The following is a 23,944-nucleotide window of genomic DNA, read 5'->3' as shown; positions in this document are numbered from 1 at the left end:
CTTGTCATGCTCTCCAAGTGGCATCAAGCCTGTTTGCCAAGCAGGTGGAATGAGGGCATTAGTTACCCACTTAAGGGTCTCAATTGAGCATGAAGGCCATCCATGGACCTTCTTGCCATGATCCTTCCTGCCATAATTAGAGTGGAGATGAGAAGATGGTGGGGTCCACGTCCTTCACCATTCCACCCAATTGCATGCCTTTTCCACTTTCAAACTCACCACAGAAAGAGCTTAAAATACTGTCTGCCCTCTCTCAACAAATGTACTTCTTGATGATTGGATTATTTTCCTTATGGGGAAACGACAATCGTCAGAAAATTCATCCCCATTTGCTACCTGCAGCAAATCAGTCAACTCGCCACGTACCAGGGATTCCATCCATAGTGTTTCTGCTTTTGGAAGATCAGTACCACAGCACATCAGTACCATTTACCCGTGGGAAAACGCATGTTTTCTAAATGTTTTGAAAAGCGTATGCTACTCTGATGCTGCAATGTTTTAATAGTTTTTGAACCAAATTTTATGAAAGTAGCCTTTATATGTGAGAATATAATTTACTATCTAGTTCTGAAATATAAATCATTGGAAAAGAAGACTTGTATTTTGAAAAAAATTACATTTGTGAAAAATGAAGAGCGTATTATGGTCTTGTACATCTTCTTATGTTGTATCTACAACTTAATAGTATATTTTAATAATTTACAATTCTCGGGGTCCTTGTGCATGAGTCGCAAAAACCCAGCTTGCAGGTGCAGCAGGTGGTCAGGAAGGTGAATGGGATGCTGGCCTTCATAGCGAGGGGGATTGAATATAAAAGTAGGAAGGTCTTGCTGCAGCTGTATAGGGCATTGGTGAGGCCGCAGCTGGAGTACTGTGTGCAGTTTTGGGCGCCGCACCTGTGCAAAGATATTTTGGCCTTGGAGGGAGTGCAGAGGAGGTTTACTAGGCTGATACCAGAGTTGAGGGGGTTGAGCTATGAGGAGAGGCTGAATAAACAAGGCTTGTACTCGTTAGAGTTTAGAAGAATGAGGGGAGATCTCATTGAGATGTATAAGATGATGAATGGGATGGATAGGATAGAGGTGGAGAGACTCTTCCCACTCAAAAAAGACAGTAGGACTAGGGGGCACAGCCTCAAGATAAAGGGGGGGTGGTTTAGAACGGAGTTGAGGAGGAACTTCTTCACTCAAAGGGTGGTGAATCTCTGGAATTCTCTGCCTGTTGAAGTGGTGGAGGCTGCCTCGCTAAATATTTTTAAGACGCGGGTTGATGGGTTTTTGATAAGAGAGGGGATTAAGGGTTATGGGGAGAGGGCAGGAAAGTGTAACTGAGCCACGACAGATCAGCCATGATCTTATTGAATGGCGGGGCAGGCTTGAAGGGCTAGATGGCCTACTCCTGCTCCTATTTCTTATGTTCTTATGAGGTACTTTAGTTGCAAACTGGCCTAAAATGTTGAAGCTCTGTTAACCTTTGAATTCATTGTCTTAAGATATGGGGAGGTGATTTTTTTTAGTATGCACTTGTGACATGTCGGGTAGAATTTTCCCAAAAAAATGACTGTCGTTCTTGGCAAGGAAACTGGTGGTGCAAATCTGATGGTAATCTTCCTGCATTTAGTTATTTTTTGGGACGGGGTGAGTTTTGCTCCAGTTCAGAGAGGAACGTTGCCTTAACTTGCCAGCAAACCCAGTTTCACAGAGATCGATGAGATAGGGGCACCTTTCAAAACTACACAAAGTGAAAGTGAAGACTCCATTGACATAGGGATACCACCCTCTTTTTCTCTTCCTCTCTCTCTCTCTCTCTCTGCCCCCCACCACCACCAGTGATGGCATGTTTTGTCCTGTCCCATTCCCCCAACATAAATTGCCAGCCAGTAGTGATTCACCCTGGGTTTCGGCTGTGGCCAAGGGTTGGAGAATCCGACTTGACACTGACTAAGCATATTTAAATGAATATATCCAGGTGGGGAGAATCCAATAGGGGGTTCTCACCAACATTAAATGTACTAGGCCACTTCTCCTTAATTCTTTGACCCTGTGCAGCCTTGGTGCACTCTGCACCTGAGCTCGCGGGACCAGAGAATCACTCATGTAAACTTTGGTGCCACATTCTATGATCCGATGATATTGAAAACCATTGGATGTTTTATGATAGCGATTGAAGAAGTTCCTTCCTGCCGGAACATTTGCAAAAAATGGATACTTGGAGGAAAATGCATGAAATGTAGTCATGTGATTACAACTGCAATTAAAATTGCATTTCATTTTCACAGAAAATCCAAAAGAAGAAAAGCAAGATACTTTCGTTGAAAAATTAATTACTCAGGTTGTTAAGAATTTGCAGGTCAAAATTACCAACATCCATATCCGTTATGAAGATGATGTGAGTCATTTCGTTTATTTTTATGTTTATTTTTGATCTGTGCTTTTAAGATGAGTTTTAGTTTTGCTTTTCCTCTTGTACCTCTTTTTTTCTGAGACACTTAGTTAATTTATTATAGTGTTAAAATTGTAAAGTCTTTTTGTGAAGTGTGAGATGGCACAATATTATAATTAAATTATTATAGTGAACAATTATGAGGGTCCTCAAATTTGCACTATCACTCACTGTAAAAGGCAGTCCACTTCACTTTCATCAGGTTCTCTGGAACAGAACTTGCATCTGTAGGCCTTTCAGGAACAAACCCATACAGCTGATTTTACTATTGATAAACATTTCAATGATTCTTAGCCTGAGTTACGTTATTTTGTTTAGTGTCCTCCTTCCCAGCACTTACACCATGCTGCTGCAGTCAGGGGCACGCTTCACTGTTCCTGTCTTAACCGATGAAGATGAGAAAGGTTGGACAAGACAGGGACTTTGAAATTCCAGTGAAGGTTCCTACGGAGTGGCAATCTGCTGATGATTGCCAGTCCGAGGATGTTATGGGCCATTGTGGAGGAAGCATGAGAATCCTTAAATGAGAGAGTAAATCTTGAATAGGAAAAGTGAATTCTGACACAGGAGTAATGTATAATTTGTGTTCTACTTTCCAACAGAAGTTGGAGGGAGGGGCTGGATTTTCCACTCCCATTTTTGACAGGCAGAAAAGCCTGAAGAACAGAGAATCTAATGGCAATTCCAAAGCCCCATTTCTGCTGGCAGGATTTCCTGTTGAGAAGATCCCCATCCCCTGCCAATCAAATAAGGGAGTTTCCAGCACAGAAGACTGGGAACCCCATTACTGTACATTTAAATATAATTAGCGTTCTTTCCTGCTGCATCATTTGCCCCCACCCCTCTCACTATGCTACGATACTCCTCCCAGCTGATGTGATGGGACATTGACAGGGTTTACAATACATGGGTGAAATGGGGACTTGGTGAAAGGGGCATGCCCCAGTTGTACCCAGACATGGGGGTGGAGGGGGAAGTGTATTCCATTTCTGAAGTTCAGGGTTTGGTTGGGAGCAGAGAGGATATCCCTGGATGGGGGGAGGGTAGAGTGTTCTTGAATGAGCTCACCCCACCAGCATGTGGGGCAGCATGGTGGCACAGTGTGAGGCACTGCTTCCTCACAATGCTAAGGACCCAGGTTCAATTCCTGGCTTGGGAATTAGGGGCTTCCCCACTGCATCATTCGTCCCTTGTTCCCCCCCCTCACCATGCAGGGATACTCCCCCCACTTCCAAGCTGATGTGATTGCACGTTGGCAGGGTTTACAATCCGTGGGAGAAATGAGGTCTGCATGTTCTCCCCCTGTCTGTGTGGGTTTCCTCCAAGTGTTCTGGTTTCCTACCACAGTCCAAAAGACGTGCTGGTTAGGTGCATTGGCTGTGTTAAATTCTTCCTCAGCATATGCGAACAGGTGCCGGGTGTGGCGGATTGGGAATTTTCACAGTAACTTCATTGCACTGTTAATGTAGGCTTATTTGTGATACTAATAAATAAACAAACTTAATGATGTCATGGGACCCACCTTAGGAATATTTTCCCCTCTAGTGTTTACAAATTCAGCAGGAAAAAGGTCTTTTCCTGTTGGAATTGCCACTCTGGGGGTGAGGAGAGAAAATTATGCCCCAAATTCCTCACCTTTGACTGAAAGTTCTCAAAGGTTTTCTGGCAACATGAATTAAAGAATTGCTGTATAAATAAACTTTTGCACAATTTCAGGTACTTGTTATTGAGTAGGGGCTGTAATTAATTAATTAATCAATCAATCAATTTTCAATTTTAGGGCAAGTTATCTGAGCAGATCTTTTATTTGGATAAGAAAATTAATTTAAAAATTCAGAAAGTTGGATTTTCTACATGTAGTCATATGGTACCAGATATTGTGACCAGCAAAGATGAATAAACATTTATTTATTCAACTTGTTGTCAGCTAACCACAGACTCCGGGTTCTGATCGAAGACTTGCTCTGATACAGCTTGATAACCCTGCGCAATGTATCTGTGGTCTCTGTGAGAAGCGCAGGAAACGGTGTGATTATTTGATCAATCAGATTGAAGAATCCTCACCGAACCACATTGAATCAAAGCCAAGAAATATAAAGTGCATGTAAATAATATATAGGAAGTGAGATAGATTGAGGAAGGCAAATGGAATTGTTTAAAAAAAAGAGGCTGGCAAAAATGGGGGAGGGGGTAGAGTGACAAGATCTAGGGATGAGGAAGTGAAGTCAACCATCATGCTAAGAACCCCTCTGAAGCTAAATATGAGAATATTGCAAGTCCCAGAAGGGAAACCTGAAACACCAGTTCTTTGCTATTTAATTTACATTTTAATGTGAGGGAAGAGATGAAACTCAGTGAGGAAGGTTCAGTCTTGTGGTAATCAATCAAATTAGAAATGCTTATTTAACTTATAAAATAAACAAGCAAAAGGCAGCAATACAGAACAGAAAATATACCTACACACAACATACATTCAAATTAACCCTCTTCCAAATTTCACTGCTTTCCTAATCTGAGATATACCTCCCCAAAACAACATCCAGTAGATTTTAACATTTGCCAAATCCAGCAATAACATCACCTGGTTTAGAGTAGCAAGCACCAAAGGTTTAAACAGCAGTGTCCATGTTTTGGAGAGAGCTTAGCTTCTAGCTTGGTGTGGCTGTGATCCTTTCCACCATCAGCTCTTGGCCTCACTATAAAACCAACCCTGCCATTGATAATACTGTTCATTCCTTTTGATCTTATCTGTATTACTTGTCTTAGAAGTCTATCTTACTGACTTTTTTTTTACATGAGCTTCCCCTTTTGGTGTGTAAATGTGACATTCATTCTTCTCCTTTTGAACTCCTGCCCTCTAACTCCTGCAATTCTATCCCCTGTTATTATCCACTTTACTTGGGTAAATACCCAAGGACTGAGGACTGAGTTGAGGAGGAACTTCACACAAAGGATTGTGAATCGGTGGAATTCCCTGACAAGTGAAGCAATTGAGGCTACCTCATTGAATGTTTCTAAGGCAAGGGTAGAAAAATTTTTAAATAGTAAAGGAATTAAGGCTTACGCTGAGCGAGCGGGTAAATGGAGCGGAGTCCACGAAAAGATCAGCCATGATCTTATTGAATGGTGGAGCAGGCTCGAAGGATCAGATGACCTACTCCTGCTCCTAGTTCTTATTTTTATATCGTGTTTCATGGCAGGCTGGGGATGTGACATGGAATTGATTCCTCCTTTCAACTCCTGCTTTTAGGAGGAAAATCTGGCCCCTTGTCTTAGAGCTTTATGTTCTTATGTTCTTTAGGGATCTGAGAAATGAAAAGGATCTATAGCTTTTGTCAAAGGACATATGGAATTGAATTTTGCAAATGAGACCAGTTAAATTAACTGGCTTGCTGGAAATGATGAAAGCCATTTTTTTAAAATTGTGCATTGTTAAGTTAATTATTTACAACCAAAAAATAAAAACTAAATAGAAACTAGTTAGCATTAGTTGTAAGACACAACAAAATTTGTAGCTGTTGCCATACCACTTTTTTTTATTGGTTTGTGGGATATGAGCATTGCTGGCTGGCCAGCATTTATTGCCCATCCCTGGTTGCGCTTGAGAAGGTGGTGGCGAGCAGTCTTCTTGAAACATTAGAGTCTACATGCTGTGGGTTGACCCACAATGCCTTTAGCGAGGGAATCCCAGGATTTTGACCCAGCGACTACAAAGAAACTGCAATGTATTTTCAGAATGGTGAGTGGTTTGGAGGGGAACTTGCAGGTGGTGGTGTTCCCATGAATCTGCTGTCCTTGTCCTTTTAGATGGAAGTGGTCGTGATCTTTGGTGATTTGCTACTGTGTATCTTCTAGATGGTACACAGTACTGCAACTCAACATCGGTGGTGGTGGGAGTGGATGTTTGTGGACGTGATGCCAATCAAGCGGGCTGCTTTGTCCTGGATGGTGTCAAGCTTCTTGAGTGGTGTTGGAGTTGCACCCATCTAGGCTAGGCGGAATATTCCATCACATTCCTGACTTATGTCTTGTAGATGGTGGCTGGGGAGTCAGGAGGTGAGTTACTCATGGCAGTATTCCAAGCCTCTGACCTGCTCTTGTAGCTATTGTTTTTATGTGATGAATCCAATGGTAACCCCAAGGATGTTGGCAGTGGCAGATTCAGCGATGAGAACACTAGTGAATATCAAGGGGTAGTGGTTAGTGTCTCTTATTGGTGATGGTCATTGGCTGGCATTTGTGTGACGCTTAAAGAATGTAGCCTGTGAAAGCGGAAAGGGAGATTGTGATATGCAGTTAACCGACCTCCTTTTAAAGTAATGCAGACAGCCATACCATCTTCATGTTACCTATTTATTTTCCTTCAAGATCAATTACCTGGTGGTCCTCTATATAGGACACAATGGTGAAGTTCGTGCTTCAGTCACCACCATTGCCAGCCTAGCAGTGGGAGAGGACAAGCTGAAAGTCTCTGGGAAAGGCCAGCGCTCTGGTTGGCGGAGTAGTGGGGATGGGAGAGATGGAGCTGTCTCTTCCAAGCTAAAGATGATCTTGGTCTTGATGAGGCTGTCTGGTTGGTTGGATTCTGAGAATAGTCCTATACTGATCACACAGTTCATAAGGGACAACACCTAAGAACATAAGAACATAAGAACATAAGAAATAGGAGCAGGAGTAGGCCATCTGGCCCTTCGAGCCTGCCCCGCCATTCAATAAGATCATGGCTGATCTGTCGTGGCTCAGTTCCACTTTCCTGCCCTCTCCCCATAACCCTTAATCCCCTCTCTTATCAAAAACCCATCAACCCGCTTCTTAAAAATATTTAGCGAGGCAGCCTCCACCACTTCAACGGGCAGAGAATTCCAGAGATTCACCACCCTTTGAGTGAAGAAGTTCCTCCTCAACTCCGTTCTGAACTGCCCCCCCTTTATCTTGAGGCTGTGCCCCCTAGTCCTACTGTCTTTTTTGAGCGGGAAGAGTCTTTCCACCTCTATCCTATCCATCCCATTCATCATCTTATACGTCTCAATGAGATCTCCCCTCATTCTTCTAAACTCTAACGAGTACAAGCCTAGTTTATTCAGCCTCTCCTCGTAGCTCAACCCCCTCATGGTACAGAAGTCATACCTCAGTCCATCATATCAAACCAGAAAAGTAGCTTCTCCCCGTTATAGTAAAATGGAAAATGCTGGAAATACCTACCTCGAGCAGCATCTCTTGAGCAAAATTCGAATTTTGAGTATTCGGATGAAGACAGAGGTGGGGCATGGAAGGTTTTAACTTGAAGTATTACCATTTCTCTCCAGCAATGTTGCTGGACCTGGCTTAAAGAAGGGCAGGAGTGGATGTTAAGTATTCCTGGGTACAAGGTGTTCATGAAAATTGGAAGGCTGGGGGGTGGGTGGGACCTGTGAGACACCATGTGCTGCCACAAGCTCCATATTGGCAAGGAAACAGTGTGGCATCTGTGCCATCTGCTTGTGCACCTCACATCTCGAGGGACAGGAGGTCACCCACTCCCAATGGCAGTGAAGGTTACTGGGGCCCTCAACCTTTATGCCACTGGGTCACTCCATGCCTCCTGCAGGACCTCTGTGGCATCGTGCAATCCTCAGTTCTCAAGTGCACATGTGAGATAACAGATGCCCTGTTTGCCAAGGGGACTGACTATATAAACTTTAGTGTGAGCCAAGTCCAGCAGTAAGCCCAGGTAGCAGGCTTTGCCAGCATGCCCCACAGGGGTCATTGATGACATGCATGCTGCCCTGTGTTTTCCATACTGTCAAGGAGTCAGGTTCCACTTCCTGAAAGTTCAGGTGGTGTGCAGTTGCCACCTGAATATCATGAGGCATGTGCATGGCAACCAAAGATCATCTATGACAGCTACATACTGTGGAGTGTGACATTCACGGCCTCTTCAAGGACCAGCCCAGGCTGCCAGGAATACCCATTTAAGGTCTTGGTTGATGACGCCAGTGCTTCAAATGAGGCCCACGCTTCCACCTGGTCCTTTCAGCGGTGCATCAGGATCCTAAAGATGAGGTTCATTGCTTGGACCGCTCTGCTAGAACCCTCCAGTACAGCCCACTGAGGGTCTACGACATCATTGTGGTCTGCTGTGCATTCCTCAATCTAGCAGTAGGGAAACATTCTGGAGGAGGAGGACTGGGTGGACACCCTAGGGAGGAGGAGGGCAGGATAAGGAGAATGTGGAGAACGAGGCCGTACAGGAGCCAGCTAAAGAGGGCAATGCGGCGGCAGGGTCCCGGAGGCCTTCATCGCTACAGGGTTCAGAATGAGGGTGTAGTGTACCACAGCTGCAACACCACTAAACTCCCACACTTGTTCACACTCCCATCCATGGGATTGATTGACGTCATGCCTGAATTGGCATGGACAGGAGGGTGATGATGACTTACTATGCAGCACACTGTGATGCAGCCTGGTGCCATACAAGTCTGATTCCTGTCTGTTTTCAGACTACACACTGGCACCCAGGTGCGACACAATGGGCCTTCAGGGTTTGGAGTACCATGGCAGTCAGGGGCCTAGCACAGGTGCTGGGGAATTGGATTGACAGGCTCGGTGGGCCGAAGGTCTTGCTTTGTGCAGCCTTGCTCTGCGCCGCTATGTGTTTGATTCGGGTACGGTCATCCTTGTGGAGGCGGATTACAGACAGATCAGTCACAGCAGTGGGGTGCAATGCAAGTTTACGTGATTTCCTAAATGACAGTTAACCAAAACCTAACTAATGCATGCCTTCCCCTATGCTCTCTTGATGACCCCACAACAGCTTAATCTTGCATGGGCTACTGCTACATCTAGGTGTCCCACTGGATACTTAAACATCTAAAAAGGTGGAGGCGATCAGCAGTGTTCTACCCTCCCTTGCCTGTGATGCCCTTGGCGAGTGTTCCTGGGGCACTGGGATCTGAGGGTTGACTTTCACATATCTAGCCATTCTACCCTATTCATTCCACTGCCCATGAGATGCACTGGTGGCAAGAAATGGGGATTTGGAAGAGCTGGGGACTGCAGGGGTCTCAAAGGCCATGATATGGACTTGAGTGCTTCCTCCTCCCTCGGGATGTCCATGAGCCCCTGGGATACCTCCTAGGATGGCAGGGCAACGGGAGTGAGCTTCAATTGCCTTGGTATCACCTAGGCCTTCAGGACTGGCCGAATCAACTGCATGTGCTGCATGGTGTGCAGTGATGGCTCTCGTTGAGTCTGGATCCCATCAGCAGTAGTCTTCTGAGACTAGACCAAGCTGTTGAAGCATACAGCTATGACCCACTGTGTATGCAGCATGTAGGAATCGGTTTGGTAAACCTTTGCTGTTTTCCCTCTGTAGCAAGAACATCCTCCCTTGGGCAAGAAAACCAAAACTGTGCACACTATTCCAGGTGAGGTCTCACCAAGGCCTTGTATAATTGCAGCAAAACATTCCTGCTCCTGTACTCAAATCGTTATGAAGGCCAAGATGTAATTTGCCACCTTTACTGCTTGCTGCACCTGCACACTTGCCTTCATTAATTGGTGCACATTCCCCTATCTTAACTTAATAATCTGCCTCCCTGTTGCTACTATGAAAGTGGATAACCTCACATATATCCACATTATACTGCATTTGCCCATTCACTCAACATGTCTAAAATCACAGTGAAGCATTTCTGCATTCTCCTCACATCTCCCCTTCCCACCCAGCTTTGTCTCATCTGCAAATGTGGAGATATTGCATTTAATTCCCTCATTTAAATCATTAATATACATAGTGAATAGCTGGGGTCTTAGAACTGATCCCTGCAGGAACCCACTAGTCATTACCTGCCATTTGGAAAAGACGTGTTTATTCCTACTCTGTTTCATGTCCGCCAAGCAGTTTTATATCCATCTTAATACACTACCTCCATTACCATGCGCTTTTACTATTTCACTATGCTAGTCACTTACGTGAGACTTCGTTGAAAGTCCAAATAAGCCACATCCATGGGCTCCTCTTTGTCAAGTCTACTCATTGCATCCTCAAAGAATTCCAGTAGATTTGTCAAAAATCATGAATCCATGCTGACTCTGTCCAATTCTACCACTGTTTTCCAAGTGCACTATTATAATATCTTTGATTATGGACTCTAGAATTTCCCCACAACTGACGGCAGACTGACTGCAAATTCAAGTTAAAAGACAACTCCTGTGGAATCACATGGTTCACTGTGTGACAAGCATTTTGGGGAGTTGATGAGAAATCATTGCATCTGCTTTGGGTGGCATCTGTCACATAGTTTCAGAGTGTGGTATTTCCGACTACAGGTCAGCTATTAAGTGGACGTGGACCGTTTATTTATTCTGAACATGAGTGGAAGGTAAATTTTGTAACTTGTGTTATCCTCACTGCAGGGTGTCAGTGAAGGAGTATTATAAAATGTATTTTTTTTCATGTTTTATTCCTTTTCATCAGCAGGCTTGAGACATTTTTCAATGGCTGACCTGCAGATTTTAAACAATAATAAGTTGGGATCTATCAAGCCAGATTCCATCCAGGAATCTGACTTGTCCAGTGGTAACAGCTGCTGGGATCATAACAATGGTTATTGCCTGGCAGTGGTAAAAATGTTCAGTGCTGTGTCAAGCCCATGCCGGAATGTTGTCTGCTACACAGGAACGTAGACTTCTTGATTACCTGAGGAGCTGAAAGTGTACCGAACTCTGTGGCATCATCAGTAAACTTTCCCACTTAGAATCAGAGAATCTTTGAATCCCTGTAGTGCAGAAAGAGGCTATTCGGCCCATTGAGCCTGCACCAACAACAATCCCACCCAGGCTCTGTCTGTGTAACTTCACATATTTACCCTGCTAATATCCTTGACACTAAGGGCAATTGAGCATGGCCAGTGAACCTAATCTGCACCTCTTTGGACTGTGGGAGAAAACTGGAGTGCCTGAATAAATCCCATACAGACATTGGGAAAATATGCAAACTTCACACAGACATTTACCCAAGGCCAGAATTCAGCAAAAATTTAAAACTGTGAGGCAGCAATGCTAACCACTGCGCCACCATGCCACCCACGGAGGGAAGATTATTGAAGTAGCAGAAGATGGTTGGATTTGGATACAAGGCACTGCTGTGAGGAACTCATGCAGCGATATTCTGGGGCTAAGATGATTGGCCTGTAACAGCCAGTTGTTTTCCTCTGTGCTAGTTCTGTCTTCAGCCATTGGAGGGTTCTCCCCTTCAATTTCAATTAACATCTATTTTGCCAGAGGTCCTTGATGCCACACTCAGTCAAATTCTGCCTTGATGTTAAGAACAGGTATTCTCACCTCACCTGAAACTCAACTATTTTGTCTGCATTTGGAGGTAGGCTATATTGAGGCCTGAAAGCAATTGATTTTGATGGAACCAAAACTGCATTTGTGAGTGAATGTCAGTTGATAGTGCTGTCAATGATATCTCCTGTTACTTTGAATTTTGGTTAATGGACTAGTAATGGCTGAATTTGAGTTGTCCTGCTTTTCATTCACAGAGCTATGCTGTGTTGAAGTGGAGTGCTTGATTACATGCATGTCAGTGAGAAAATGGTTTATGCAGAAGCCTTGAAGTTAGCACTTGCCACTTAGTGTACTTTACTGCAGCCTGAAGTAACTATAGAAAACACTAAACACTTGTAAGTTGTAGCAACAGAAAAAAATGATAGCAGCTAATCAGTAAATAGTTGATGATTCCTTTAAATAGCACCAATGAGGGGTTCCTTTCTACTGCTGAATATATATTCAGCTTTGGGAGGTTAAAAGAGAGGCTTAAGGGAGATTGATTCCCAAAATTGCAAGCTGATGTGGTTTGCCTGCCCTGCGTTCTTCCAGCATACGTTTACTGCACATACACAGCCTTCTCTGATATGGCAGCTGGTCAACAGTTAACTTATTGAATGGTGGAGCAGACACAAGGCACCACTTGGCCTACTGCTATTCCTATTTCTTATGTTCAATGATGGTGTCCAGAAAATGGATGCTGACTTCTTACTGATTTGTGTTTTGTTATATCTGTGAAGTAGCATTAGAAGGAACATGATAAATCACCATTAAAATTCTGTCTTCATTTTTCTAATTTCGAAAGTACAGAAACATTTTGAATAGTTCACTTCAATGTAGAAGAGGATTTCTGTTTGAACTTTTTATGTGAGAATCGTCATCATTTCTATCCAATTCCAGTTGTAATTTTTTTTGCTGATTTTATTCTTATTTGCAGATCACAAACCATGACTCACCGTTGTCATTTGGAATTTCGCTTCAGAATTTAAGTCTTGAGGTACTGTGGATTTAACATTTTCTAATCCTACCCTTGTGAGATCTTGTAGATTTGATGGGAGCACTCTTGTCTCAAGTCTGAAGGCCATTGTTTCAAGCTCCACCCCACAGACTTGAGCATGTAGTCTTGGTTTAATCTTTAGTGCAGGTACTTACTCTCTGTCAGATGTAATGTTAATCAAGGCTTTGTCTACTGTCTCATTTGGAAGAATGAGGTATCGTCCAAGATTTGGCAGTGCCCTACGTAAAACAGATCCCTTTATCAACATCTAATAAATCAGATAATCCATTTCATTATTTAATTTGTTTCTGGGACCTCGATGTGAGCAAATTTGCCATCATGATTCCATATCTTCCAATGATTATACGTCAGATTGGCCATAAAGTGCTTGGGATGACCATAGATTGTGAAAGCTGTTATGTGAAGCTGTTCTCCCCATAGCATTTTCTTCCCAAAGTTACGGAAATAATATATAGTTAGTGGCTGACAGTATATTAAGGTAGGCACACAATTTATTATATACATTTATGATGTGAAATCTACCTTAAAACCATGGAATCCTTCCTGCACAGAAGGAGGCCATTTTGCCCATCAAATCTGCACTGACTCTCAAAAAGCACCTTACCCAGGTCCGGTAAACCCCCCACCATCTCCTCGTGCCTACAGTTACTGTGGCTAATCCATCTAAACTATACATCTTTGAATACTAAAGAGGAGATTTTGAGCTTGCACGCTTTGTCTGTAGGAACAGGAATGGCAGTGCATGCTCAATATCTGGAGAGCGAGATTTGTGTTGGCAAGTTTGAGTTCTGATACTGGCATCTCACCAATGGAGTAGTGGAGACCATGGAGCACAGAGAGCTCATTTTAATACGTTAGTATGCTATTAGCGAGCACTTTCTCTGGGATTCTTGCTCTTGCGCCCGCTCTCTTGCTCTTGCGCCCGCTCTCTTGCTCTTGCGCCCGCTCTCTTGCTCTTGCGCCCGCTCTCTTGCTCTTGCGCCCGCTCTCTTGCTCTTGCGCCCGCTCTCTTGCTCTTGCGCCCGCTCTCTTGCTCTTGCGCCCGCTCTCTTGCTCTTGCGCCCGCTCTCTTGCTCTTGCGCCCGCTCTCTTGCTCTTGCGCCCGCTCTCTTGCTCTTGCGCCCGCTCTCTTGCTCTTTTCTGGGTTCCTGTCCATATTGCTAGCTAGTTAGGGCTAGCAAGAGGATGGGAGGAACATAGCACTGCCATGCTCACGTTCCTAAAACCTGGTGTTGTCAGACTTTTTACCATTCTCACGTTCCATAGGGATGAGGTGCTGGGTGAGTATGGTGGTTCCCCCAAACAGTGTGGCATGAACGGACAGGGTGGAGGCTCCGTAGATGACCAAAGGGAAATTTACTGTGAAAGGGTCAATAAAAATGATGATCTGTCTACACTGGTGCCTATATTCTCTCTTGCCCATGAAGTGCCTACAGTTTCTTGATCTTCCTGACCTTCCCACTACGTCTGAGTGTATTCCCAAGATCTACAGCTAATGTTGAAGTGGCTTTCTTCCACGCTATTTTGCCTGAAATGACATTGGTGGGCATCCTCTGGGGAACCTGGACCTTAAGGATCCAGGCTTGCTTTCAGGCAGCTCAGATGTTTTGACTGCTTCCCTCTTTGGCGTCAGGAGCTGGTGCTCAGAGAGAGAGGAGTATCAGATGGGCTGGAGATACCTATGGTCTCCTGGCTGGAGGGCCCTGAGCTGCATCTCTGTCAATCCTCTTCCCTTCTGGTTCCTGGGAGTGAGATCTAGAAGCTCTGCTGTCCTCTGGCGGTGACACTGAGTTTCCCATCAGCTGCACCATGCAGTCAAACATCTACACCAAGGTCTGTACTGTGGATGCCAACCTCACAGTATTGGCTTCGGTGCTCTGCAGTGATTGCATTATCTCCTTCGAAGAAGGCGATGGGACTTCAAGTGGCCTTGCATTCTGAAGTGCTGTCATCACTTCCTGATACTTGTGACTCTGCCTTTGCAGCTCCAGCAGCTGTGAGACAGCTGGGTCTGGGGGCACACCATTGGCAAAGGGCTGAGAGTGCCAGTTACCTGAGATGTCTCTGCCTCCACTTGCTGTGAATCTTCAGCTGTGTGGTGGTCACCCCTGAGCAATCTAGAAGACTGCCTACCTGTTAGATCACTGAGGTGTAAGTATCTGTGCTGGTGCCAGTAATGGGTGATAGCTGTGACGCCGCTTCAACGGTGGGTTTGGAGAAGTCCCCCTCTGAACTGCTGGAGTCCGGTGGACCCGGGGGCATGAAGATGGTCCAGCCTGCAAGACAACAGGGACATGGCATCAGTGCATTACAGGGGATGCGAAGGAGACATTGATTACTCACATGAAACTTGAGGAATGACAGCATATTTGTTCAGGATTCTCACATTTCTTTGTTGCACCCACTTCACCAGCAGAATAGCCTGCTCCTCAAAATGTGTGAGCGTTCTCAGCTTAGGCATGATTCTGGCAGGCTGTATCTGCTGACGCCTGTTGTGGTTGAATTTGTCCTGTAATGATAGAGAGGAAGAGTGTAGGTGGGAGTGATTCTCAAAGAATCTACTTCCAGGATTTCAAACTGTTTCAGTATTCCTCTGCCTTGGATTCCTTGTGCATTCAAGTTCCCAACTATCTCTCAGGTACATAGCCGTGCGAACAGAACACTACTGCTTCACAAGCTGCGTTAAGATGTCACTAAACTTCTGATTCACGTCGAATGTCTGGCTTTTCACCTTAAATCTGGTTCTTGCAGTTGTCTCTTTAATTCAGTGATCTTTCTCTTTTCTAACTTCATCAAACAGGATTTTGTTCTTGACTCCTTTAATTTCATTGTCTTCTGAGGCATTTTTTTTTGTCTCAGCTTCCTGGTTTCTGAACTTCATTTTGTTCCTCTTCTCCCTGCAGCTTCCTTGTCATGCCCAGCTCCTTCTGGGTCCAACTTAAAACTAAACTCATGAGTTCTTTCTAATCTAGAGTGGCCCGTGGTTGCTCAGCAAGAACCTGGTTATTTTTGTTAAACCCTGTTTTTTTTAATGTCACAAATGCTTTAATTATGAAGTAGGCACAGTTTTAAAGTGTCCAAAATCTGTAGAAATACTGTCACTTTTTGTTTAACATTAAGTTCACTAAAGTTTTAACCCTTATACAGAAGCACAAAATTGAACTCTGAGCTATGTGTTGTTTCTAATGCTCATAAATACAAATATAGATTGTTACAGAAAGCTAGTAAGTCAAGCCATACTTCGCAGTTGGGAAGTAACGATTGGAGAAGCTGCTTGTGGAACTGAGGCAAGGATCAGCAGCACTGGAGAGAGAGAGAGAGAGAATTGTGGGTGGAGAAGAGTACTTCTGACTATAAAAGAAAATCAGAGCTGGAAGAATAGATCAGAAGTTTGGCTTCCTGCTGTGCAATTACAGTTTGGGCATGCTGCAAAATAATGAATGTTCACATGCTAATTTATAATGGAGATCAAAGTGACAAACATAACAAGAAAATAAAATAAATCAGAATTGAATGAACATAATTTATTGATGACATCTAGACTAAGGCCTTTGTGAAGTTGGTTTTCTTTTAAAGCTTGCTAAGTTTTGGTTTAAATATTATAAAATTGGTGCACTAGTTTAGTTTCTCTGAATAAATACTGAACTTGTATTTCTGAATAAATACAAACCAGAAGTTTGATATGAATTGTGCAGAGATTTATTATAATCCTATTTTGTTTAAATCATAGACTACAGACGAGAGATGGAATCCTTGCTTGCATGATCAATGTGAACATGTCTTCAATAAGGTAAACTAGTTTTAGTTTCTTACACAAATGCCAAATAATTTGATTTTAGTATGTGCCATTTCTAAACTAATTGGTTGGTTTTATTTTTTAGCTTATTCGATTAGACTACCTCTGTGCGTATTGGAATGTCAACACCAAAATGTATTCTAAAAGCAGTCGGATTGAGGCTTTGGTAAGCTGACTTTAATGTGGAAAATATTCTGATGCTATGTTTCTGCTGCAGAACCCTGGCTCCTCCTCTCTTTCTCGCTCCCTGCCTTTCCCCCTTACCCAGATTGTGTGAGCTGTTCCATGATTTAATAGACAGTATACCATGAGTGGCTCATGTATTTTTTATATCACAGAATGATACAACACAGAAGGAAGCAATATGGCCCATTTTGCTTTCTGAAAGAGCAATCCAGGAAATATACTATCTGTTCCCATTCTCAATCACACTGAAAAATTTCTGAGTTCTTTTCTAATTCTCTTTTAGTTGTTATTGAATCTGTTTTCATCACCTTTTCAGGCAGAGCAGTTCAGATCATAAGAACTTGACACACTTAGGAAAAAAGAAATTCTGTGGTTATTTTGCTAATTTCCTTTAATATGTGAACTCCAGTTAACAACCCTTTAACAACTTGGAAGAATTTCACCATAGATATTCATCAAAACCATTCATATGTTTGAACACCTCGATTTAAAGTTCTCCTCCACTTTTATGCTTTAGCTGAAGCCCTGCATCCCTGATAAGCATTCTGGTGAGAATGGACAGAATATGCTCTCGACTCTTTTCTGTCCTAAAGTAAAAGGGAACAATAACTAGTAATATAGGAGCAGGAGTGGGCTATTTGGCCCATCAAGCCTGCTCTGTTGTTCAGTGAGATCGTGGCTGATCATCTTTCTCAAAGCTACTTTGCTGTGCTATTCCCATATCTGTTGGTGTCATTTGTATCTAGAAATCTATTGATTTCTGTCTTGAACATGCTCAGTGATTGAGCTTCCACAGCCCTCTGTAGTAGAGCATTCCGAAGATTCACCACCCTTTGAAGAAATTGCACCTTGTATTAGTCTTAAATATCCTGCCCCTTGTTCTGAGACAGGGCCATGGTAAACATTCTATCTACATCTATCCTGTCATGCCCTGCAAGAATTTTAAATTTGGGTGAAATCACCTTGCATTCTTCGAAACTCTGGAGAATACAGGCCCAGTTTTCTCAATCTTGCTTCAGAAGACTTTTTCTCATATGAGAAAGCATCATGTTGGCTACATTTGAATGTGTTTGCGTTCTCTTTCATTTCAAACTTGCACAGCTTTTATGCAATGCTGATTTGGGTGACATCAGTACTTTCAATGAACATTTTTTCTATTTCCTAGATTTTGAAGTAGCTGAGATGTTCTAATACCCCTTTCATATAATGGGATAATTCTTGTCTCATCTAAGTACAATTTGTTCAAGACAGAAGTTAATAGATCTCTAGGTACAAATGGCGTCAAGAGATATGGGATAGCATGGGAAAGTGGCATTGAGGTAGATAGATTCACAACACTACATACAATTACTACTGTAAGACTACATTTTGTGCTCTGCTTTCCTTCTGTGTATGGTATGCTTTGTCTGTATAGCACACAAGAAAAATACTTTTCACTGTGTACTAATACATGTCACAATGATAAATCAAAGCATCATAAAATCCCTACGGTGCAGGAGAGGCAACTTGGCCCATCAATTCTGCACCAACTCTCCGACAGAGCATCTCCCTCGCTCTATCCCATAACCCTACACATTTCCCACAGCCAATCCACCTAAAGTGCACATCTTTGGATTGTGGGACAAAACCAAGGAAATTCAAGCAGACATAGGGAGGCTGGAATTGAACCCAGGTCCCTGAAGCTGAGGCATCAGTGCTAATCACTGTGCTACCATGCCAAAATAGATGGTTAGTGGGAACTAAATTTGGACTAGCCAAATAAAGTGAAAACATTTCAGTGAAGCATTTATTTGACCTGTGATATAACTTTGTATTCTGTTGAAGGATAGTTTCCTAACTCAATCTCCTAAACTTTTAAATATATGGTATGTTGATGACAAGCCTGTCTGTGCAAATGCTGCTGGATATTGCTGTGTAACTTAAGAATTATCTTTTCAGAAAGACTTAAAAAAGGGAGTTTCAACAAGCAACTTTATTCCAGAGACTTATCAGTTTAGTAAGTAGCGCACTTTTGCACTAGTGTAATGCTTTTAACGTAACAAATTATCCAAAGCACTTAACAAAAGGTATCCTCATACAAGTTGTACTATAATTTCCAAAGGTATCACATTTCTTAAGTATTAACTAATGACTTTTGGATAAAAGTATGGAAAGTGTATCCATTAAATTTGGAAAACGTTTTCGCATTCTGTCCGAAAACTTGCCAAATTTGCTGCCAGCGTAAGGCATCGTGACCCAATTGCTGTGACTCATAGTACAAGCAGACACAGACAACTTCCTGCCAAGAGCTGAAATGAAAAGGCAGAACTTCTCCGGCAGTAATTTCAGGATTATTATCTGATCAATGAGTAATTTAAGACTGGGGCAAACAGATTGGGAAAGTAAATATATTATGTCCAGGTTGATTTTCATTTCATAGGACACTAGCACTACTACTGGAAAAAGCTGCACGAATAGAACAAGCTGCACCTGAATTTGGCTGGACCCAAGATTCCAGAAAGCATCAATATAGCTGCAGGAAGGTCATTAAGCTCATCAAGCCTGAAAACAAGCCTAATCCAAAATATTTCTCCTACCATTTTTCAACAGCGCATGCTTAATATTTTTCCTGCAGGAAATGCCTCTCTTTACTGTCAGGTCATAACGTTTGGAATAAACGATATAACAGGGTTAGGCAATTCTGTCCCTTGGATCTTTAATGACCTATACATCCTTCCTCAGGCTTAGTCCTCATAACTGAATCTAGTACTTCACATAAGGGCTGACCAAGGCTCTGAACAACTGAAACATAAGTTCCTCCACTTTGTACCCTAACCCCTTTGAGATTAGTGTTTCATTTAAATTTTGAACACTTTTTGTCACTATCCACTGGTATGAGTGATTTCTGGACAAAGATGCATTCGTAAATGCAAATTCCAATTGAATCCAAAGTAGATGACCTCTTCCCTGTATTGAACTCCATCTGCCACTCAAATGAATTAAAAAAAAGATTTTGGCTCCTATTTCTACAATTTTCTTTGTCCCGTCACTTAGTGTTGTCTGTAAACTTAGAATAGCTACTCTTCAGCCAAAGCATTATATCGTCGCATAAGATAAAATTCTGCAGATACTGGAAATCTGAAATGTAAATATTGTAACCTTCAAGAAAATGGGATTGGTGCCACTTTAGTGGAAGTTATAGTCAGTGCAGACTCCATGGGCCGAAGGGCCTTGTCTGCATTGTATGACTCTGTGATTCTAAATATAGAATGCTGAAAATGTTCAGATTTGCCAACAGCAATGGAAAGAGAAAGAATCAGGTTTGGAAAATGATACAGTTGAACAGGTTTTAAGCAAGTACGTAGGACAGGTGAAAGGGAGAACAAGCGAAAAGTAACCTCACACGTAGAAATGATTTTAAAGAAGAAAAAGAATTTGCATTTAGTGAGCTCATACATACATACAAAATCAAAAAGGGTATGCTAACCTTGCCAACTATAGCGACTTTCCAGGAATCTACCAAATAATTGAGTCGTAATGGGAAGCAGAATTAATGCAAGCCAAGAGGCAGGAGTAGAGTGGCTGTCACATGTGCTGCTCAAATTTTAGATCCATTTGATAAATATTATGGAAAAATCAATAGGGATTAGTAATGTTGTTGTTCCAATATTTGCTGGGGATAGTCTAAAAAGGCTCACTTTATTGATTGTCCATTTATTGTTCATTTAAATGTAACACTTAAAGATGTCAGTGGTTTGTTGTAGATGTCTCTTTATCATCTTTGTTCTGTGCAATAAAGAACTTTAAACCACTGCACTTAAACAAAAATTGCTTTGTTTTTGTAAAGTTTGGAATAATAAGATATGTTGTTGAACTCATTGGTTTGATTTTGTGCCAGAGAGGTTTGATCTAATCAATCTCCATCTGTGTGCTGCATCTCAGGAAAAAATATATTGGGCCTTTTGAGATTTAGCACAGATTCATCAGAATGAAACTGAGACTCCAAAGTTAAATTATGAGGACTTGTTGCATAGGTACAATGAAAATTCCCTAGTTGCCATACTTGTGTCTGTTTGGGTGTACTGAGGGAGAATTTAGCATGGCCAATGTACCTAACCAGCCCATCTTTCGGACTGTGGGAAGAAACTGGAGCATGCTGACTTCACACAGATAGTGACCCAAGCGAGGCATCAACCCCAGGTCTCTAGTGCTGTGAGGCAGCAGTGCTAACTAATGTGCCACTGTGCCTAAGATTACTCAGCTATTTGAAAATAGATTTTTAAGCCAAGTGCTGGTCCGGAGGAAGATCTTGCCAGTGGGAAAGGGATTATCTCTTCCCTAATTGCTAGTTTATTTTGAAGGGGTAATGTCACCCGTTGGGCATCCTGCAATGTTGAACCCCTCTCAAAGAATGAGGAAAACTATTTACTGAAAATGTTTGCTTTGCTTTTGGAATGTAGATGCTAACTTAATTTAAAAAAACAAATTTTCTATGCAAAATTTTAACAAATCTATCTTGCAGTTTTTCAGCCATTGTCTGCCAAAGCTAAACTTGAAATGAATCCACGAGCAGAAGTTGATTTTGCTTCACCAAAAATGAACTTGCAAGTAAATCTACAAGATATAGCCATTGAACTGAAAAGACCTCAGGTAATAGTTGTGGTTAACTGTTTAATTGCCATGACCTGCGACATGTTGTATGTGTTTTCTGTGCAGTACATTGTTAGAGCTTCATTATTTCAGTAGTTATGCTTTTAGGCTTGCAAGATAATGCAGGGATTAACATGGCCGATCAACCTAGCCCACACATCTTTGGAGTGTGGAATGAAACTAGAGCACCTGAAGGAAACCAATGCAAATACAGGGAGAATATGCAAATTCTACAGTCATCCAAGGCTGGAATTGAACCCTGGTGCTGTGAGGCAGCAGTGCTCACTGTGCCACTATGCTGCCCCATTGATAACTGAATCCAGTAATGGTACTTGTGTCACTTGTTTGAAAATTTGCAATAAGATATTACTGCTGTATTAAAAGAACAATTAAAATTTAACAAATGGATTTCTCTGGATGAATCATCTGCACATGGGTAGAAAGGTTCCTTAAACAGACTATTTCAAAACATTTTTTTCTCTTCAATAAATAGGCTAACTTTTGGACGTTCTGGAGGGCTGTTTCAAAAAGAAGCAATTTTAATGCAAGATATGCAAAGGTCCCAGAATGGTTCTCAAATGTTCTTATTTTTAGTTATAATTACACAAAAATTGTACTTTTTACTTTAATTGAAAATCCTTTTGATAGGGTTAGTAAATGACTGGTATTTCACAGGAGTAGCTGAGGACTATGCAAAAACAAATTGAAATAGCTGGAGAGTGGATTTGGTGTTCCTGAGGGCGAGGGGTGAGGTCAGGGTGTGTTGGCTTAGGGAACTGTGTGTTTCATCTTCTGAAAGAGACTTGACAGCATATCAGACTTAAATGATTCTGGTGTGTTAAATGTTCCATTATAGGAACAGAAATTGGTCATTCAGTTCCTTGACTCTGTTTTGCCCAAAGGCTGATCTGTACCTCAGCTGTGTTTACTGGCCTTTGCCCATAACTCTCATGAAGTTAAGTATTATGAATCTTCACTTTGAAAATTTCAGTAAACCTATTATTTGCATTATTTTAGGGATATAAATTCTACCTATACCTTTGTGTCACAGTGTTCCTGAATTACTTCGTAAATGGCCTAATTCCAATTTTAACATGTCTCCTTGATCCAGACCCACCCACCAGAGGGAAGAGTTCTCTGCATCTACCATATTGAATCTTTTAAGTTGATTCTAAACTTAATGCATGCAAGCCAGTCTTATGTAATCTCTCCTTATGATTTAACTCTTTAATCCTGGCATCAGTGTGGAAACAGTATTTCACTGTAGGCTTGTGGACTCGAGACACATTTGTGTGATCAATAATATTTTATTAAAATTAGTACATCATTCTTTGACCACCCCCAACCCCAACCCCAACCCCAACCCCAACACCTTGTGCATGCACACATAAGTGTTCAGTTGGTATTTTGTGTTTGAAAGGTTTAGGTAGACCGTGGGTACTTTCAGTACTTCTCAGGTTTGTGTTCCTGATTGCACTAAATTCATCCAATTTTTGACTGGTATTAGGTAAGAACATGTCTCCTGTTATCACTCAATCGTTTTTCTGAATCGATAACACATGCCTGAATTATAAGTTACGTGATCAGAGAGAATTGTCTGCAAAAGTACAGTTAGTCATTCCACCAGCTTTTTTTTAACCTTGCTGAAGATATTTGTTCTGATTCAAAAATCTCTGTCTGTACAAATTCACTGTTGTCCTTTATAGCAATCAATCCATGATGTTGTAAAAGCACAAGGTCTGGCAGCATCTGCGACGAAAGAACAGAGTTATTATTTGGGAGACCTCACAAAAGTTCCCATGGACCACAGGAAGGAGCATCCTGTATATAAGTTCAAAGCTATGGCGATTTTCAGTGTTAAGGGCATTGGGTGTTCAGAGTTTTATGGGTCGCAGTTTGTTCTGTAGCATTACATTTGGACTAGCAACTGCCTCCCTTTGGTGTCCCAACATCTGGAGTTAGTTGTGCTTCTGATGCCTTGACTACCCTCCCCCTACACTGTTCCTCTTCCACACATGGCCCAGGATGACTTGATGATGAGCCCATGGCTGTTCCTACCCTCCCTTTTAATCTGTGCTGCCACTGCAGCAATTGATTGGTGGGTATCCTGCAGCCTCTGCAGGAACTGTAGTGGGTATCCCTCCTTATCAACCCATCTGCACCCTTTTCCTTTGTGCTTATGCTTGCTGTGCTGAGAAACAACAGCCACAGTCTGCTGCTCCTCAGAGCTGCCTTACAGGCTGCTGCCCCTCAGTTCCTTAGAGCTGTGCTAACAACTGTCTGAAACAATGGCCTTCTCTGTCATCTTGGACAGCTGTAAATGATTGACTTCCATTTGGGAATAAGGCCTCATTTTGGGTGTTGCCAGATTTAAACAATTGGGAATCTAAGGATCTGTGATCTCAACTGGGCTGAAAGAAATAATGATTGGACAGGCTGTCTGAACTTAAAGATGATGAGTCATCAGGATGAGCTGAGAAGCATCCAAAGATGTTGAGGGAACTGTGGAATTTGCAGACGCACTGCTATAAGCGCATGAGAATCCCTTGCAAAGCCTCATT

General features: G+C 42.3%; 1 protein-coding gene across 4 annotated transcripts in view; it reads left to right on the top strand.

Annotated features, from left to right (window-relative positions):
* The window catches only part of vps13a (vacuolar protein sorting 13 homolog A), a 405,759-nt gene that overhangs the window by 60,355 nt on the left and 321,460 nt on the right, over positions 1-23,944 (top strand). For all 4 annotated transcript variants that reach the window (XM_080188886.1, XM_080188884.1, XM_080188883.1 and 1 more), the window contains exons 6-11: positions 2,279-2,388; positions 12,692-12,751; positions 16,503-16,562; positions 16,654-16,734; positions 18,693-18,750; positions 21,256-21,383. In XM_080188886.1, coding sequence (XP_080045012.1) covers positions 2,279-2,388; positions 12,692-12,751; positions 16,503-16,562; positions 16,654-16,734; positions 18,693-18,750; positions 21,256-21,383 — 497 coding nt within the window. The remainder of the gene's footprint in view (positions 1-2,278; positions 2,389-12,691; positions 12,752-16,502; positions 16,563-16,653; positions 16,735-18,692; positions 18,751-21,255; positions 21,384-23,944) is intronic.

This window comes from Carcharhinus amblyrhynchos, chromosome 5 (assembly GCF_965287045.1).
Source record: "Carcharhinus amblyrhynchos chromosome 5, sCarAmb.v2.hapA, whole genome shotgun sequence".
Classification (NCBI taxonomy): Eukaryota; Metazoa; Chordata; class Chondrichthyes; order Carcharhiniformes; family Carcharhinidae; genus Carcharhinus; species Carcharhinus amblyrhynchos.
Note: the sequence above shows the minus strand (reverse complement) of the source record. Positions and strands in the feature narration are given on the sequence as shown.